This window comes from Panthera onca, chromosome C1 (assembly GCF_046562875.1).
Source record: "Panthera onca isolate mPanOnc1 chromosome C1, mPanOnc1 haplotype 2, whole genome shotgun sequence".
NCBI lineage: Eukaryota > Metazoa > Chordata > Mammalia > Carnivora > Felidae > Panthera > Panthera onca.
Genome location: NC_138346.1, coordinates 93,107,310 through 93,125,458, shown reverse-complemented (window position 1 = coordinate 93,125,458; position 18,149 = coordinate 93,107,310). Strand labels below are relative to the sequence as shown.

The following is an 18,149-nucleotide window of genomic DNA, read 5'->3' as shown; positions in this document are numbered from 1 at the left end:
TTTGCTGTGGTATCTACCTTTCTAAATGCCAAATGATCTCCTGGCAGTTTTTCCTGACATAAATATTATGAATGGCTGAAGAAACCGTCATTTTTCACACTTTATTGGTTTAGACAGAAGGTGAAGTCTTCTCGGCTAAACTGAAGTAGTAGAGGAAGCAATGAACCTAAATGTTCCTTGGACTCTCCTCAATTGTGCATTAATCAGCATCTGTCTCGATCTGGTTGATTACAGGAGAAGATGTATCAGGGAGTCTCTGCCCAGCATCTCCTCCTCCCGAAAGGACGGCTTGCGAAATTCCCTGCCGAATGGATTGTGTGGTGAGTGAGTGGACAGAGTGGTCATCCTGTTCACAGTCTTGTTCAAATAAAAACGCAGATGGGAAACAGACCAGATCAAGGATTATACTGGCATTGCCTGGAGAAGGTGAGTAATAGTGAAGGGTTCAACGGGGGAATCAATGGCCAAATTACTGTTTTTATTTTATTTTTTTCTCGTAAGCACTTGAGAAGGTCATATTGTGGAAGTAGCCACATACAGGTGATAGCTCTATGGCCTGAGTCAAAATTAAATGTCATTTCTATGCATACTTTTTCTCTTTAACTCTCTAGTTTATCTATACTGAGTTTCTATATTTACATGATTTGTCTTAGCCCAAACCTATGCCTAGGCCATGGCAATCAGATGGTTGTTATTTTTCATTATACTTATTTTGGTGGGGGGGGACCACAAAGTTTGATTGCCACACATCCAGCTTCAGGTAGCTCATACATTGGGACATTGGGGAATATAATTTAAATATGTCTGGTAAAAAAAAAAAAAAAAAAAAAAAGCTCCAAATTAGGAATCAAGAGACATGGCTCCTTGACCAGGAACTGCCACTGACATCGGCAAGCTATCTGATCCATGCGGCCCAATTTCCTGTTCTGTCATGCTGGCATGTTGTGAGAGGGAAGAAGATGAAGGCTCTGAAATGGCTTTGAAGAAGCTAAAATGTGCTATGGAAATGTAAACGGGTGACATCAGAACAAATTGGAGGAGCAGCTGTTTCTATCATTGATAGCCATGGTCTCTGTCCCCCAGACACATACGTTCTTTCTTTCAGGCTCTCCCTGCCTAGGGCTCAGTAAGAACAGCAGGATGGTGTGGCCACTGGCTGTGAGGAGCTCCTTTTTAAACAAGATTCTGTTCTGTGATCCTGAAAAATGGGGCCAGGGTCAAGAGGAACGAAGATTTTCATATTCTTAAATTGCAGTTGCTTCCCCCTCTTGTCTTTTATATTTCTGGAAGGATAAAAAAGTCAGCAGTATTTAATGGGAAAAAAATAACAAGAATAACAAAACCAAGGTCACAAATCTTTTTCAGCATTTGGCCCACTGAATAAAACATCATAGGGTGGAAGAGTAGGAAAAAAAAATCAATACTTTAGATTAATGCCAGTTTTTACATGGGTATAAAAATGTGAAAGAAAAGACAGTAATGAAATTTGATTGTCTGACTCACCCAAGAGTGTAAGGATGCACATCTGTCTGGTCTCCCTGCCAGTGGATAACACATTGTCAGATATTATTTCAGAGTTTAAGGATAGGCTCTCTTCTGCCAAGCTTTAAGAGATACTTCTGGGTTTCTCAAAATTGCAGTAAAATGCACGGCTTGATGGAAGATGGGTGTCTTAAAATGATTCTCTGAGAAAAATAATGCTCTTAGGAAAAAGAGACCATATATAGGTAATGTGTGTGTAAGTGTATAGGTTTGACCTAATACCACTTCAAGGTCATGGGCTACTATATCTAACAGACTAACTTATGTAGGCATCATGTTACTAATATAAAAGTAGATTTCTTTGGAGTTTATCTCAGAGACACAGGACTCAGAGGTGGGAAATAGAATCTCTTTTTGTTGTTGGTGGTGGTTTTTTGTTGTTTTTGTTTTTGATCTAATCAACATGTGCTGCTACCTATTATTTAGGAGGGAAAGTGCAATATATTGTCCTCAGATTGTTACTCAGGACAAAAAGACCATGGCCCTGGAATGGGCAGAAGGGTACAGAGGTTCAGGCCTTTGGAATCCTGTGTCAAGAAACCACCTTTCTGGACCATTAAAACAGCAAAAACAAGGGCCCCTGGGTGGCTCAGTCAGTTAAGCATCTGACTCTTGATTTGGGCTTAGATTGTGGTCTTAGGTTGTGAGATTAAGCGCTGGGTGGAGCCCCATTTTGGGCTCTACATGAAGCCTGGTGCCTGTTTGGGAGTCTCTCTTCCCTTCTGCCCCTCTCTGGCTCACATTCTTTCTCTCTAAAAATAAATAAACAGCGAAAACAGCAAAAATAAGAATGACAGTAACAACAGCAGCCTGCTAAGAACAACAGCAAAAACTATGTATCCTTTTTTTATTGTTATTTTTTTGTAGGTGGAAAACCATGTCCCGCTACTCAGGCCCTCCAAGAATATCGTTCATGTAATGACCATTCCTGTATGCAGCTCTACTGGGAGACATCGCCTTGGGGCCCCTGTTCTGAAGACACATTGGTAACTGCCCTTAATGCAACCATTGGCTGGAATGGAGAAGCCACCTGTGGTGTGGGCATTCAGACACGGAGGGTCTTCTGTGTCAAGAGTCATGTGGGACAAGTGATGACCAAAAGGTATCACCAATAGTTTATTGAAAGTGTGTATGGGGGCACCTGGGTGGCTCAGTCAGTTAAGCATCTGACTTCGGCTTGCATCATGATTTCATGGTTCATGGGTTCAAGTCCTGTGGTAGGCTCTGCGCTGATAGTGTGGAGCCTGCATGGGATTTTCACTCTCACCTCTCTCTCTGGACCTCTCCCATTTACACTCTCTTTCTCTCTCAAAATAAATAAATACAGTAAAAATTTTCATTGAAAAACTTAAAAAAAGAAAGTACATATCTCTCAAACAAAGGTAGAAACAGTTATAATATGAATCATTAGTAAAGTTATGGAAAGTAAATTTGGCCCACCAATATTGTATCTATTTGAGTAATCAAACATTTTCTTGATCTCTCAGTATTTTTGGTTCTTTTTCACTCACATAAAGACGAGTTCAGTGTGAAGGTAGGTTCCCCCCTTTGAAAGGATATGGTTGTGTCACACTCCTCTTTAGGTTCCACTGATCTTCTCTGACATGGGCAATAAAGCCACATAGCCATTTGAATGGACTAATTCATGCCTGCAAGTAGGTTATAATCTCATATATGTTAGACTCTTCATATGAAGACATAAATTAAAAAACAAAACAGGATAATTTAGATATAGGAACTAGGATATAGTTATGAAAAAGAGTCAGGGACAATTGCAAGTGATAGGCAAAAAGAGTAGTTAGGCAGAAAACTCCACTGTGGGAGTTTCATCTCTAGACCAAATGAGGAGAAGACCTGACTCTTCCTCATTCCACATGGGAAGTATCTTGGAAAAGACAATGCAAGGGACCTACACAATGTACAGTGACCAGGTAACTGTTCTGTCCATGGAGATTTCCTAGTAGCCATGTTTGAACTAGTCTCCTTCTTGTGGTAAAAGATCCCACCCCAGGGGCACCTACGTGGCTGAGTTGGTGAAGCATCAAGCTCTTGATCTCAGGGTCATGAGTTCAAGTCCTGCCTTTGACTCCATGCTGGGAATGAAGCCTACTTAAAACAAACAAACGAACAAACAGAACAACCCCACTCCAATCACAGGAATGGTGGGTCACCAGGATGGGAACACCCAAACTTTTGTCTAGTGTCACAAACTAGGCAACTTAAAGTGCTTCCCCAGGAATTCACAGATTGGGAAAATGAAACCCTCTCTTCTTTCTGTTCATGAGGCTCTAAGTATATGAATTGAGAATTGCCACAAGCATGGTCCTGGGGAAAACAGCAGGTGAGGGGAGTGAAAAAGATGCTCAGAAAGAAGCAAAAACTGAAGCAGAGCACATCCTGGCAACATCAAGTCCTTGGCCTATCCTGCTAAGTGTGCCCCTGCCCTTCCTGGCAACACAGGCAGATACACTTACTTGTCCACCTGATTCAGTCCAATTTGTGTTGCTGTCTGGGACATCTCAAGCACCTGATTAATTTCACCTTGGGACACCTTGATGATAGACTCTGAGCCTTATCCATGGTGGTATGGAAACCACAATTGCTATGTAAGGAAAGTCATAGGAACTCAGATAAGGGTAGTGAACTGTGGATGGCACAAGTCATGCAGACTGGCCAGATACTGCTGGTGTTGGAGCATCCGATGTGCAGATGACTGTGCAAATGCAAGCAAAGATAATATGACTTGAAGTGAAGCACAGTTCAGAAGACCTAATCTCTCTCTCTTCCCAAAGGTGGCTTCTAAGAGTACTGGAGTTGGATGTTCTTAATTGCTACAAACCCAGACTTTAGCACAATGTTTGGCATATAGCTGGTGTACCATAAATGTCTTTGGAATCGACGATATTTATATGTGGAAAGTTACAGGGTTTAATGAGGATTGGATATGAATCACAGAAGACTGACAAAAGCTAATGTCTATCTTTTGTTCAAGAAAAATTATTTGATCCACCATCATACATTTTGGCAAAGGGGACTGCCATAGAAAGTAATGACTAGATCATATGCATGACCTTCTACTCTTATTAATTCATAAATGTTATTTCTGCTTCAGACCTGACTTGACATTGCTTGAAATGTTTTTTGGAGTATCAGCTTATGTCAGTTGTGTTTTGCAACTCACCTGGTATGTATAGCACTACACGGACTGATTGAACCAATGGGAGTTATAGCCAAACACGGAAAATAATGCTCACATATCACTAGACTCAGGTGAAAATCTAATTCCTGGGGTTACGGTAAAATCCTAAAAAGCTTCTAAAGATATTATGCAGATGTGAAAACTCCCTTTATCTTGGGAAGGATTTTAGGCTTGCTAATGTTAATTTTTATGATGTAAATTTTCAACTGCTTAAAAAAGACTCATGAAATATCAACTTGAATATACAAATAAAATTAAATATGGCTTATAGTTGTAAACCCTACATAAAATGCAGCAAAGTGTTATTCCTTATCATGATGAGAAAATTTAGCATGCCTGATGTCTGATCTTCTCCCTTACATAAAAACTTTTCAGCTCTTGGAGTACCTGGGTGGCTCAGTTGGTTGTCTGACTCTTAATTTTGGCTCAGGTCATGGTCTCATGGTTCATGAGTTCGAGCCTCACATCAGGATCTGCAGTGACAGTGCGGAGTGTGCTTGGGATTCTCTCTCTTCCTGTCTCTCTGCCCCTCCCCTGCTTGTGTGCTCTCTGTCCCTCAAAATAAAATTAAAAAAACAAAACAAAATAAAACAAAAACCCTTTCAGCTCTGAACCAGAACAGGGAATTCATATCCACTTGATATGAGCGCAGTTTGTTTATTTCTTAGCAAAGGGACTTTAGAATTGAGACTAACACCAAATAAATTGTCACGTTTAAAAGTCTGTTTTGACATGAAAAATTGGATTACATGTTAAAGCAGCTCCAATTTCCTTTTCTATTCTAGAATTACTTCAAATGGTTGTTGTTGTTTTTTTAAGCCAGAACACATAAATGTTATTATTGCTGTGAATAGCCTCCAGGTTTGCTCAGTTTACCATCACAGAAAATAAATTGCACAGATGTTTTCCCTAACACACACACACACACACACACACACACACAGAGAGAGAGAGAGAGATAGAGAGAGAGAGAGAGACATTGATAATTACTTTTTACACTGCTAATGAGGCTGGAGACTTAACAACTTAGGTTGAATTCTTACTGTGTATCTCCAAATGACCCTGCTAAATATGAGGAACCTGAGTTGACCTTAATAAAATTAATTAAAAATGTTTAGGTTAAGGAGATTAATTGAGATAAGAGATTAATACCTAGTGTCCAGTGAAGCACATAGTGAGATAATGAAACTATGAGCAGTAGAAAATACTGTTTACTCTGCCCTTTCAAAAAATATATTGTTTTTGTTCTTTTCCACGTAAAAGATACTGCAGTGGGAAAAGATTCCCTGCCATTTGTGAAATCCTTGGAGTGGGGGTAGGGGAATAGAAACAGAAAAGAAGGAAGTATGCTGAGGAAGAGGGGGCCTTTGGGGGTAGAGAGAAAGAAGCATGTCTCCATGGACTGGATGGCTAATATAATGTGTTTTATCTCCAAGCCCACTGCACTGGGAGGCAGAGTTCCTTGCAAGTTCTTGCTTCCCTGGGTTGGTGTCTTGGTTTCTATGCAGTTGTATAGGTGAGAATGTTAGCATTGTATGAGTAATAGAACTGATCATATCAGAAAATGAGAACTAGCCAGGGCACAAGTGAAACAGAAGTAAGAGCTTATTGGGATAGTTCTAGGATTTTGTTTGGTTTTGTTTCACTATTTATTGTCTTTTTTTTTTTCAGTTGCAGCATTCAAAAAATAATAAAAAAGATTAAAAACACACAACTCAAAGCCTCCTGAAAGTCCTGATAAGGCACTTGCTGCCTTTAATGTGAAAACACCTGGCATTGTGTGAGATGTAATAATAGAGAGCTCCATTTAAACATTTAATGTTGACAAACCTGGCAGGTTCGCCCCACCTAGCTGAGTGAGACGTACGTTGGTTCCTGGGTTGGAGGATTGATCAAAGAAATGGAGCTTTGTGTCTGCATCTTGATTATGGAGGCATAACTGAAAAATGGCAGATCTTTGTAGCTCAGTTTGATGCATTTCAGCACAGTGTTTATAAGGAACTGAAGGCTACAGAGCAACAAAGAGATAATAGTTATAGAGCATTCCAGTGCTAGTCCAGGGAAATACATGTGCTGAAATGAAATACATTCATCCTTTTATTGAGACCACTGCCAATCTAGGGTCAGAGTGGTATGCAAAATTAGGAAGTATAAATTATGACAAAAGCCAAGGGGCCATACTTTGTTTACTATGTAAAAAGTGAATCCATATGTTTCCCTGGATTTTAAGGCTTTAATTTTGTTTAAGAAATGGCTGGACAAATTAGACTAATATCCCCAGGGATTTATTTGTCTTCAGGCTCCAATAACATTGAATACTATTGAATCATTCACTTACTGTTACTAAATATTTACACTGAGCTAAGATATGGCGCTTTTAAGATATGATATAAGATGCAATTCCACATTAAGGCGTTAAAAATTAGTTTATGCATCATGCATGCATACATAGACACGCAGGCGCACGCGCACGTGCGCGCGCACACACACACACACACACGCAAGAAAACAGAGTAAGAGAGGTCAAAGCCTTTCTTGGTCAGTATCAATACAATAATACAGAAAATAAACCTTGTAGGTTTTTTTTTTTCAGAAATGGAGGGCACATATGTTGCTAATGGTCAGAGTATTTTTGAAGACTAAGAAGAAATTGATGCAAATTAGAAATTTGATGATTCTTGAAGGGATAGACATTATCTAAGGAGAAAGGAAGAGGAAGCTGAACCCCTGTGGAAAGAGGTTGCAAAAGAAATGAACAAAAACACAGTTTTCACTGACAAGAGAATGTTTGGCTCCTATCAGACCACAAATCACATTCTAGGAAAGCTCTCAGTTCATGGCCTCTATAAAAGGAATGTAACCTGAGCTTGATCTTTGCTATTGAGGAGGTAATACCGTTTCTCTCTTACGGACTTAAGGGAAGAACACACAGAGAGAAAGAGGCTGTATTATGGAAACTTGACATTATGCCCAGTGAGTATTTATTGTGCATGATGCCAATAAAGGGTAAATAAAGTAGACAACTTCAGTTCCCGAAAAGAGATTAACACCTGCTCCTAATTGAAATGAGCAAAATCCCTGCAGGATCAGCCTCCTTCTCGAGAAAGCCTGAAGCTAGTGCCACAAATATTTCTAAGCTTATTTTACCAATGCAGGAGTGAGAGTGAGGTGGCTGGTTTTAGTGGGACTCCTGCCACTCCACTGAGCACACAAGAAGTCGGCGTTGCCCGAGTCATACTTTCATTTCCAGCCATATACCACAGGAGCTGTTGGAGAGGAGTTAGAATAAACAGCGGCTCAATTTAATTTTAGTAGACCTTAGAGTATGAATAAAGGACTTGGGAATGATTTTAGTGTTTTTTGCTATCTCCAGTAAAGTATGACATAAGTTTTCCTTACCCGAGTAGCTTGTTTAAGTAACACTATATTCTCATAAAGACGCTTTTCTTTCTTTCTCTCATTTTTTTTACTGAATTGATCTCTTTGATAGGCAGTGTTTCTGTGTATATTAAGTATAATTAATAATAATATAAGCCACTAGAATCACTTTGATGGCTCAGTCAGTTAAGTAACTGACTCGATTTCAGCTCAGGTCATGATCCCAGGTTTGTGGGATGGAGCCCCCATGAGGCTCCATGCTGAGCATAGAGCCTGCTTGGTATTCTCTCTCTCTCTCTCTCTCTCTCTCTCTCTCTCTCTCTCTCTCTCCTCCTGCCCTTCCCTCACACTCCCTAAAATAAATAAATACTAATGATAATAATGAAAATAATAATAATGCCACTAATAATTTACTGAGCCATTTTTTTTCTGTGAGTATATGCATTTTCTCTTTTAATTTATTTTTGTCCGTTTTATATACTCCCCAGAAGAAATGAAATGATACAGAGAGACGATGATGGCAAGCAACAGGTCCCGTCCATCTCATGCTCCATTTAGTATCCCACATCTCAAACACAACCACAACAACTTTTTAACAGTTGTTTTGTGTTTTTCTCTGTCTCTCTATTTTGACTGGGTGAGCCTCCACATGGTTCACAAGTCATAACAACATGCAAAGATATATATAACAAAGAGAATCCTCATGCTCACGCCCCTGCTCCCATCCACCTCCCCCACCTCCTGTCCTGCCACTGGGAGCCATTGTATTAGTTTCTTATCTCCATCCATTATGTCAATGCAAGCAAGCACAAGTATATATTTGTAGTCCTCCTCCCTTTCTGATGTTTACCTCCTGACTCTAAATAATATATTTTCCACATATCATTCATAAATATCTTCACTTGTCAATGTAAAATGCCCATTCCTCGATTCCCTCTTGTGAAAGCAACGAACCTGAACCCATTTACACTAACTCCTGTCTCGACTCCCAAATGGTGTGTGTTCTGTTGGCAGGTTACATTAGCACTTTGAATTAATCTTTTTAGAGCTTTGTTTCTGTTTTCATTTATATTTAGACTGGCACTCTGCCCACCTGCGTTGTCAGATGAGGACATCCAAGCCCCCGCTCTTTCTCTATCCCCTTCCATCTCCCCTTCTTTGTCTACTTTGTCTTTACCTTATGGTCACAAAAGTGATGTCATGTGCATTCTGTTCCATGGTCAAGTTCAGTCCTCCATGTTTGGCTTATATATTATTTCTATTCTAAAGTTTTAAAACTAAGAAATTGTTTTTATTTTGTTAATTATCTAAATTGATGAGGTCTGATGTCATCCAGATTCTTCTCCATTCTTGGGTAATTCTTCCTCTTCTTCCATAACCATTATTGTCTGTTCTCTTACTTCTATGAAGTATTTGAAAACTGGACAACCTTTGTGTTTGCACATTGGTTGTTTTATGTACAATTGGTGGACTTTTCACCTAAATTGTCATCTTTTCGTCAGCTCTGTGTTTCTTTTTAATTCATTATTTTCTTGTTAATTTTGTCTCCTCTAATTTCTGTTCTCTCCTTCTATAAGGTCAGTTGATTGTCTGAACTTGCTACACTGGTGTTTTGTTCTGTCATAATTTTTCTCAAATGGCCTGTCCCCATGTAGCTTTGGGTCCATTACTGATTATTTCAGTGCCTCAATTTATCATTTGAAAATGAAGGCTATAGTGCCTCTCACTGTTGTTATTAGGAAACTCAGCACTGGCTATCTCATGCTATTAAGCTTTACGCACACTGCATTTATGTGCTTTATGAGGAACTTATGAGAAACAGAATTTAAAATGCAAAAAATGTTGCTGAGTTCTTTCCTGTTTTTCTTCTCAGCATATCACTATTTTAGAAGATAATAAATGTGGTTTTTAGCCCTCTGTATTCATAAAACAAGTAAGCAGGCAAGAAAACAACAACTTGATTGCCATCTTCTGAGACTTTAGTTCTTCTAAATGACTTTGAATTAGTTGACTGTAGTATTTTCGTCCCAAGTATGAGCATTCATTCTCAGCAAAATGATGGAATTGAAGTGTTCTCTTGTTAATGCTAGTTAGTTTATTTGGCCTTTGCCTTCTGTCACATTTTGTTTACTCCATCTCATCACTCCACATGTTCAAAAGAGATACCTACCGATTGTTTAAATATTCTAAAATTCTTTTTATTATCAAAATGTAAAGCAAATGTAAATGGTTTTCGATGACTTTTGTTTCCCACTATGTTCATATATTGCCCTGTATTTTCCTGTTCCTTTTGTAGAATATCACAGGTTTGATATATTACCCTGAATAAAATGCTTTCCAAAAAAATTTATCAGATGTGTTCGTTCTGAAAAGAAATCAAGTGTCACTTGAGTTGATGCTGATGGTGAGACACTTTCTTGGCATTCGTCTTTCATTGGTTTCTGGTATTGCTGTTTTCTTGGACTAGTGAAGAAGTGTTTTGGTCTCCAGGTCAAGAGAGCTGAAGTCTGCTTTGGCTCTGCCTCTGGCTGGGAGACCTTGGGAAAATAGCCTCAACTCCTTGTCTCTCTCTTCCTTGTCTATAAAAGTAAAAACAGAACCTCAGTATTTTCTGTTCTGAAATCCTATAGTTCTATTGTTTAGCATAGAACTAAACAACTTACTCTTTCCAGGAGGCACTGATGTTGTCTCTTCACATTGACAGATGTCCAGATTCCACTCGGCCAGAAACAGTGCGTCCTTGTCTTCTCCCGTGCAAAAAAGACTGTACTGTGACAGCTTTCAGTGAGTGGACGCCCTGCCCAAGGTCATGCCAACCAGGTCGGTGCATTCTGTTTCTTAGTGCTTTCCTTCCCGACCACCTGAATTGTCTTCCCCACTGCTAAATAAATGAGAGATTGTAGAATGGGAACATCTTTCTTTTCCATTTGCGTGTCCCCCTGTGAAACAAGGTTGGTAAAATTTGTAAATGAAGTCTTGGATTTCCAGATCCACCAGAACGTGGCAGGGCAAACCTATTCAGTTACTGCGTGCCAAAAATTTCACTGTAGCGCTTTGCAGAAATGCTTATCCTCTCTTAACCTTGTTGTGGTGTTTTGAACAGCCATTCAAATATGGTTCCTTATAAAGCCTCAACACCATGGCAGTTTCTTTGTGGCTCCTGTGTGCTGGGAGTCTGACTGTAGGGATCTTTATTAGACTATAGGGCCTTAAGCACTGTGCTTACATCACTGATAAATGTAAGTCTGTGGAAGAACAAGGGCAGATACATGAAAAGTTTTGAATCGGTACAAAAATTGGCAACATAAGATTTGTGTTTCTTTACTATAAATATTGATACTTTCATACACCTGCGTGTATTTGGATGGCAGTGATCCAGGATACTTAATACCAAAATCCTAAAAAAACACACAGGAGCTCTTTGGTAGAATGACCCTCTGTCATGGAACAGGTCTTTACTCCCAGCACATTGCACTCCCCTGATGAGCTAGTCCATGGGTCAATACCAGTACTCCTAGTCCAAAATCTCCATTTCTACAGAAGATATAGAATTAATAATTTGGTTCTTATACCCATAGTCTTATACCCTAGCCTTGGTCCTCTGGATCTTACCATTGCCACAGTTAGAAAAGGCAAATCCAAGAAAAGGAAGGATGCATAGAATCGTAACCCTAGTGCCCAGAGTAAATTGGGTTTCACACACATATCCTAGCCTTCTCTCTGTAGTCATGTCTTCTCAAACAAGACAAGGCTATATTAGCCTTCTGGAAGAAGGGACAAGGAAGTACTGTATGCAGTTCTGGAAGGGGAGAACCTGACACAAAAGTTGAGAGCATTCATACCTTTCCTTGGGAAATTCCATCCCTGCGCATCTAGGATCCCCTAAATGTTCTTTGACTCGCAAGTCGTCATGGGAGTGATGTGAAAGTATGACCAACACAGACATAGATCTGCCAGATACTTCAAACCCACTCTTAGTGACTGGCAAAGGGATAGTGACAGCTAATGAAGATTACTATTATCAGTGTCTTATAGTGCAGCGGTGGGGAACCTGCATAAGGTTTTCATAACTGTGCCATTTCATTTTCTTAATGATATTTTGTCATGAAATTAATATAGTTGTATCCAGTGAGCTTTCTTATGGGTAGAATTACAAATAAATATTTTGAATATGAAAGAGCTTTGAAAAATACAGTGGAATAATTTTATGATCTTTTAAGGGATGGAAACAACAGGTTCTTCCAGGAACTTTTGCAAACTAATTCTCCTGAATGGGGATACAAAGTAAGGGAATTGAATGAACAGGGTTTGTAGAGAAACCAGGAGAATGCTGTTTCCAGACAGAGTGGGACAGAAAAGCTATGATCTCTCTGAACCATTTGAAAGGCAACATCCAGGAGGCTGACTTTTGGCACTTTAATGGTAATGTACTTGAAAAAATGTCCAAAGATAAAAAAAAAAAAAAAGAGAGAGAGAGAGAGAAAGGTATTGGAAAAATGCAAGAAAATAAAATAATATATGATGAAGGAGTTTTATTGAGATTCAGCTGTTTCTTTTAGTTTCTTCCTCATGAGAGATTAGCATAATTCCTCTGTTAAGTGATTATAGGAAAGGAAAGACTGAATTAAAAAGAAGACCCCACTGGCAGCCAGATATTGGTGTTGGAGCTGTCAAGGTCCCCTGACAGGGAGGGAGACATATTCGTTTTGTTGAGCCAGTGCACTCTAGTGGCCAGAGAATATTTCAGAGACTGCTCTTGCATGTATTCTGCCATCAAGAAGATTCCCTGCTGCCTGAGAATCTTCTAGCACTGGCTAAGGATGGAGGCATCATAGAGCATGTGAAATAATTGCTCTTCCAGCAATTTTAAATTTACTTCAATTTCCGGAAATTCAATTAGTTATTTAAATGGTTGGCATTGTAATGAAAATAGTTCTAAGCCTCTGTGGTCCTTTTTCTGCCTCCAATTTTTCAAGCCTAGATAATTCTTTTCACAGCCTGGCAGTCAGGGGACCTAGAGGAGCAAAGATTCAATTTTCAGATTTATTCCAACTTTCCACTCCAATCCTGTTTACCCTCATGTTTAGTTTATACCTTGGGACCAATATATTATTAAATAACCATGGCTTAATTAGGAGGGACTATGTGAAGGAGGATAATATTAAAGGGAATTGTACCTCTAAACCTGTGGTTCTCAGACTTTATTGTCTCTGAATCACCTGGAAGCATTCCAAAATGCCTATTTTCAGCTCCAGAGCTAGAAATTCTGATTCATTAACTACGGGACAGTTCTCAAAAATGTGAGTTGTAAGAAGCTGCTCCTGAATGGTAATGCACTCTATTTCTGATGATAAAAAACAAACAAACAAACAAAAACAATAGATCCATAAACAATCACTGCTTGAACTCCTGACATAATGGCCTATGTTCAGCTTCTTAAATGCATCGTGCTCTTCCCAGCGGAACAGTTGTAGAATGTGATGGCTAAGAACACAGATGCGGGAGCCAGATAGGCAAGACTGAGTTTCAAAGTTTGCTCTGTGATGGGAACACATTGCTTCATCTCTCTGTGCTTCAGTTTCCTCAATTGAAAAACAGGGTTAATAGTCACGCCTACATATATGGAAATCACTTAGAGCATGATTGGGTCATGCTTCAGGATTGCCTGAAGTGTCCAACGTTATTTGCTTAATGATGGCAACAGTTTTCTTATTGTTGCATGGAGTAAGCATTGGGCAAGCATTTCCTTAGTTGCCCTGAGCCTTTGCACCTGTTATGTGTGAAGCTGACACTGTATTCAGATGCCCCTCCTGTTTTGACCCTGTGCATCCACAGGGACCTGCATTAGCAGCTTTCCCCCAGGAATGCTATTCTCATGTCCTAGATCTCCCAAATGTGTTAGGCTGTCCCCAGTTCACATCATTAAGTAGATCATCCCACGGCATCCTGCACATCCCCCTTTATGACACCCTTATCTTTCCATGTCAATATTGACCTTGCTAGAAGTCCATGAATGCCAGGACCATTTCTGTCATCTTCACTGATAGATCATCTAAACCCAACACAGTATGGGGCATAGTTGTCAGTCAATAACTATTTTTTTGAATGGACAAATGTCCTGTAAAGAGAGAGAATGATGTGACTTTGAATCCAGGCAGGATATTCTCTGTCCTTGAGAGTGTGCTTCAAAATGTACTTTGGATAATGGTGCTCTTGAATAATACTTCTCAAACTTAAATGCTCATACATATCCCCTGAGAATCTTAGTAAATACAGATTCTAACTGAGTAGACCTAGATGGGGTCTAGAATTGTACCTTAATGTAAGCTTCCAGGTAATAACTATATTTTGGTTCCAAAGCTCCAGTTCAGGGTGGGGTTCATTAGAAATTTTTGAGCAAGACAGTGACATGGTCAAAGTTGTAAAGTGAAAAGCATAGCCTAGGAACAGATCAGCAGGTGGGGACACAGGTGAGGTACTGTGTAGGGTGGAGGGAGGAGAAGTGGTTTAACCTAAACTGAGAAGTCTGGAGAAGCATGGGCCAGAGCAAGTGGTGACCTTGGCTAATGAAGAAGGAGGAGCTTTTCTTTTGCAGGTGTGATTTCATATTGGGTCATCAAAATTAAGAATAGTTTATATTCGTGGTCTCCAAATTTGACTACACAGCGGAATCACCTAGAGATCTCTAGAATACACTTTTATTTATGTTTGGGTTCTACTTTAAGACATTATGACTTAATAGTTTCCATATGATCAGGGAATCACTGGGTGATATGAACTTCAAACCAAATCCATTTGAAACCTCTCAGAGAGCCAAGGTGGATTCAGGGGCCTGAGTGTACCAGGAGTGATTTGTGCCTTAGCAATGGCTGAATTGTGTCAGCTTTTATTTGGTCTTGCCTGGGTTCATGAGCTAAATCCTTATGACTTCAAAGTATTCTCAAGCCATGAACGATCTCTAGCTAGTAGTCAGCCACTACTCCAGCCTTCATACTTCTCCTCACCTGAGTCTCTCCTAAAATGATTAATGATTGTCACACATTCTTCTAAGCAAATCAGATATTTGTCAAGCTGTGGCACTGTTGTGGCCTTTCTCATTTTTAAGCCCCAGTAATAAATTAGCCAAATGATCAAGAATCATCCTTTGGTACTTTCTTGCTGTTTTCTTTAATTCTTCCTTCAGTCTATAATACAAAGGACTGCCTGAAGTATCCAACGTTATTTGCTTAATGATGGCAACAGGTTTCTTATTGTAGAGGTTCTCAGCCCTGTGGAGCTTTTTTTCCCCCAATGCACTGATGTCTGAGATTCATCCTAGCCCATGTTAGTCAGAATCTCTTCATGCTGAAGGGACATTGGCAATATTAAAACTCTCCTAAAGTGACTCTTAATTAGTGGGCAGGGATGAGAAACATTTAGTGCTTTATACTTTGCAACATGCCTTCACATACATTTTAACCTGTTTTAGGAGATCATTGATAATTGTTTGTCTGGGTGTTGTTGGGAATTAATCTTGGTCACTGCTCTTATAACCATCACACTTCATGCTTTTCCTTTAAAGTCAGAAACCAATACTGATTTTCCAGGATTTCTCTTAGGTTATCTTTAAATGGATGCATTTTATATTTTAAACATTGAATTATATGAAATTTCAGATGTGTACATAAATTAATACAATGTTAATGCAAAAGGTTAATGATCAATAGAATGTGCGCTTGTGTTACCATCACCAGGTGAAAACAATCACCAAATTATGGCCACTCTCATTTTCCCCATGCTACCATTGTCCCCCTTTCCACCACCCCACCCATGGATTATTTTGGAATAATTCCCAAACGTGTACACCACTTCCATAGAAGGGAAATACATAGGAGGTGAAGCTGTTGGACTGGAAGATAACATGTATAAATAGCTCTTATTATAAATTCCTAGAAACCATGGAGCTAATGATTAATTATTTTTCAGTATCAATAATTAAAGCCTGAGGGAGCTCCTTTAACTTTCATCTCTAAGGGGCAAGCTGGAGAGCAGTGTTGTGGAAACAGGAAGGCCAAAGGCAAACCACTGCCGGGAATTGGTAGGAAACTTCATCTGGTGGTAGCCTTTGTTCCTGTTCAAACCCCTGGAGATAGGTCTTGAGGTTTTTTAGATTCAAAGGCAGTAATTCTTTTTAAATACCAAGGTAGTGTAGCGTAGCAATTAAGTGCATGGACTCTCAAATCCCATCTTTGCCATAGAAGTCACTTTAGACTCCCTTTAAACTTGCTGTGTTTCAATTTCCTCCTGTACAGAATGAGAGAATATCTGCAGCTACTTCCTAGAGTGGTTATAGGGATTAACTGAGAACAGGACACATTAAAGAATGTCAAGTACATGGAAATTTATTATTATTATTATTATTATTAATATCTAAGTCCCTTAGGAACAGGGAACTTGTCTTTTATTATGTTGGTGTCCTGCAACATCTAGACATCCTGTGTGAGTATGATGGTGCTTGTTTCATGTCTGTGCTTTTCTTGGACAGGTTATAAAATCTAGAGGGCAGTTGTCTTCCGATTTTATTAATGAACTTGCAGTGCTTAACACCAGAGCTGGCATAGGAAGGACATTCGGTAATTGTTGTTGAACGAATGAATAAATGAATTCTGCATCTTTCCCACAACTAGTTAAAATTCCTAAAGATTTTGCTTCCATTAAGATGAAGCCATAGCATTAACAGATCCATGCCAATTATGGGAAAAGATATTGGTCAGTTATAATGTCAGATAAGTAAAAAAATCACCTGTTCTGGAATCCAGAATTTCTCCCACTCGGATGCACATGAACACCACCCTCTCCCTTCACTTACCCCTTTCCAGCACGCATCGTTCCCTGTTTCTCCCTACAGGAGAAATACTTTTGTCTACCTGAGAAGTGGTGGATGGATTACTAATTTACTCCCAAATAATGAGGAGGCCTTGGACACTAGTCCCCAAAATGGTGTTGAAGGCATCGTGATGCTCTACTGACTTTCTTTAAGAAAGTGACTTAACCTAAATTTCAGTTACCACCTATGTAAATGTTTCATGTTGTTTATTTCCAAGTGTTTTTGAAATACTAAAATGAAATAAGGAGTGTATCTCACATACATGTCCCAAGCTCCAGCCTCAAAATGCAGAGCATAGGTTCTTTTGTTTTTTACAGGCTCCACTGGGGGTGACTTTCCCCCTTTGGTCTATAATTTAAAGCCTATAGATGTAGATGTAGATCAATGTAGACCAATACAGATCACTACATTGCCCTTGTACTCAATAAATATTCCTGAAAATGTAGTAGGAGGAGTGACAAACATTTGGGCTTGTGGAGATTACAGTTCTCAATCATTCATATTCCTGCCAAACTGAGTTCTGCTGGTAAAAGTCATAAAAGACACTTTCTCTCAATTCATGGGGGAAAAAATAATTGATAAAATTCTCTTAAGGATTTGGAATTTTTTGCTCTTGTGTTTGTTTTTGTTTGTTTTTTTTTTTTTGGTTTTTTTTTTTTGTTTTTTTTTTTTTTGTTTTTTTTTTTGCTTTTCCTTAAAATTTGGCACCTTCTGCCTGATTCTTTAAAACCCAGTATGAAGTGGATTTGACTTCGCAAAAAAAAAAAAAAAATCAGGTTTGGCAACAACATAAATTAAGAACATTCCGGGGTGCCTGGGTGGCTCAGTTGGTTAAGCATCCAACTCTTGATTTCGGTTCAGGTCACAGTCTTGTGGTTTGTGAGTTTGAGCCCCATGTCGGGCTCTTGACAGTGCAGGGCCTGCTTGGATTCTCCCTCTCTGCCTCTCTCTGCCCCTCCCCTGCTCATGTTTTCTCTCTCTCTCTCTCTCTCTCTCTCTCTCTCCCTCTCAAAAATAAACATTAAAATAAGAAAAAAAAAGGGGGGGGAATATTTCATCAGAGCCCCTTGACCATTTCCTAACATGGAGGAACACCACTGTGCCATAGACAACCTGCTGCTCAGAGGTTGGCACGCAGCTGGCACTACCCACCCCTCACCTTGA

At 39.4% G+C, this 18,149-nt stretch overlaps 1 protein-coding gene across 1 annotated transcript in view; it reads left to right on the top strand.

Moving 5' to 3' along the window:
• Positions 1 to 18,149, top strand: part of THSD7B (thrombospondin type 1 domain containing 7B) — an 860,293-nt gene that overhangs the window by 470,992 nt on the left and 371,152 nt on the right. The window contains exons 8-10 of the mRNA XM_060626021.3: positions 235 to 426; positions 2,410 to 2,644; positions 10,824 to 10,939. Coding sequence (XP_060482004.3) covers positions 235 to 426; positions 2,410 to 2,644; positions 10,824 to 10,939 — 543 coding nt within the window. The remainder of the gene's footprint in view (positions 1 to 234; positions 427 to 2,409; positions 2,645 to 10,823; positions 10,940 to 18,149) is intronic.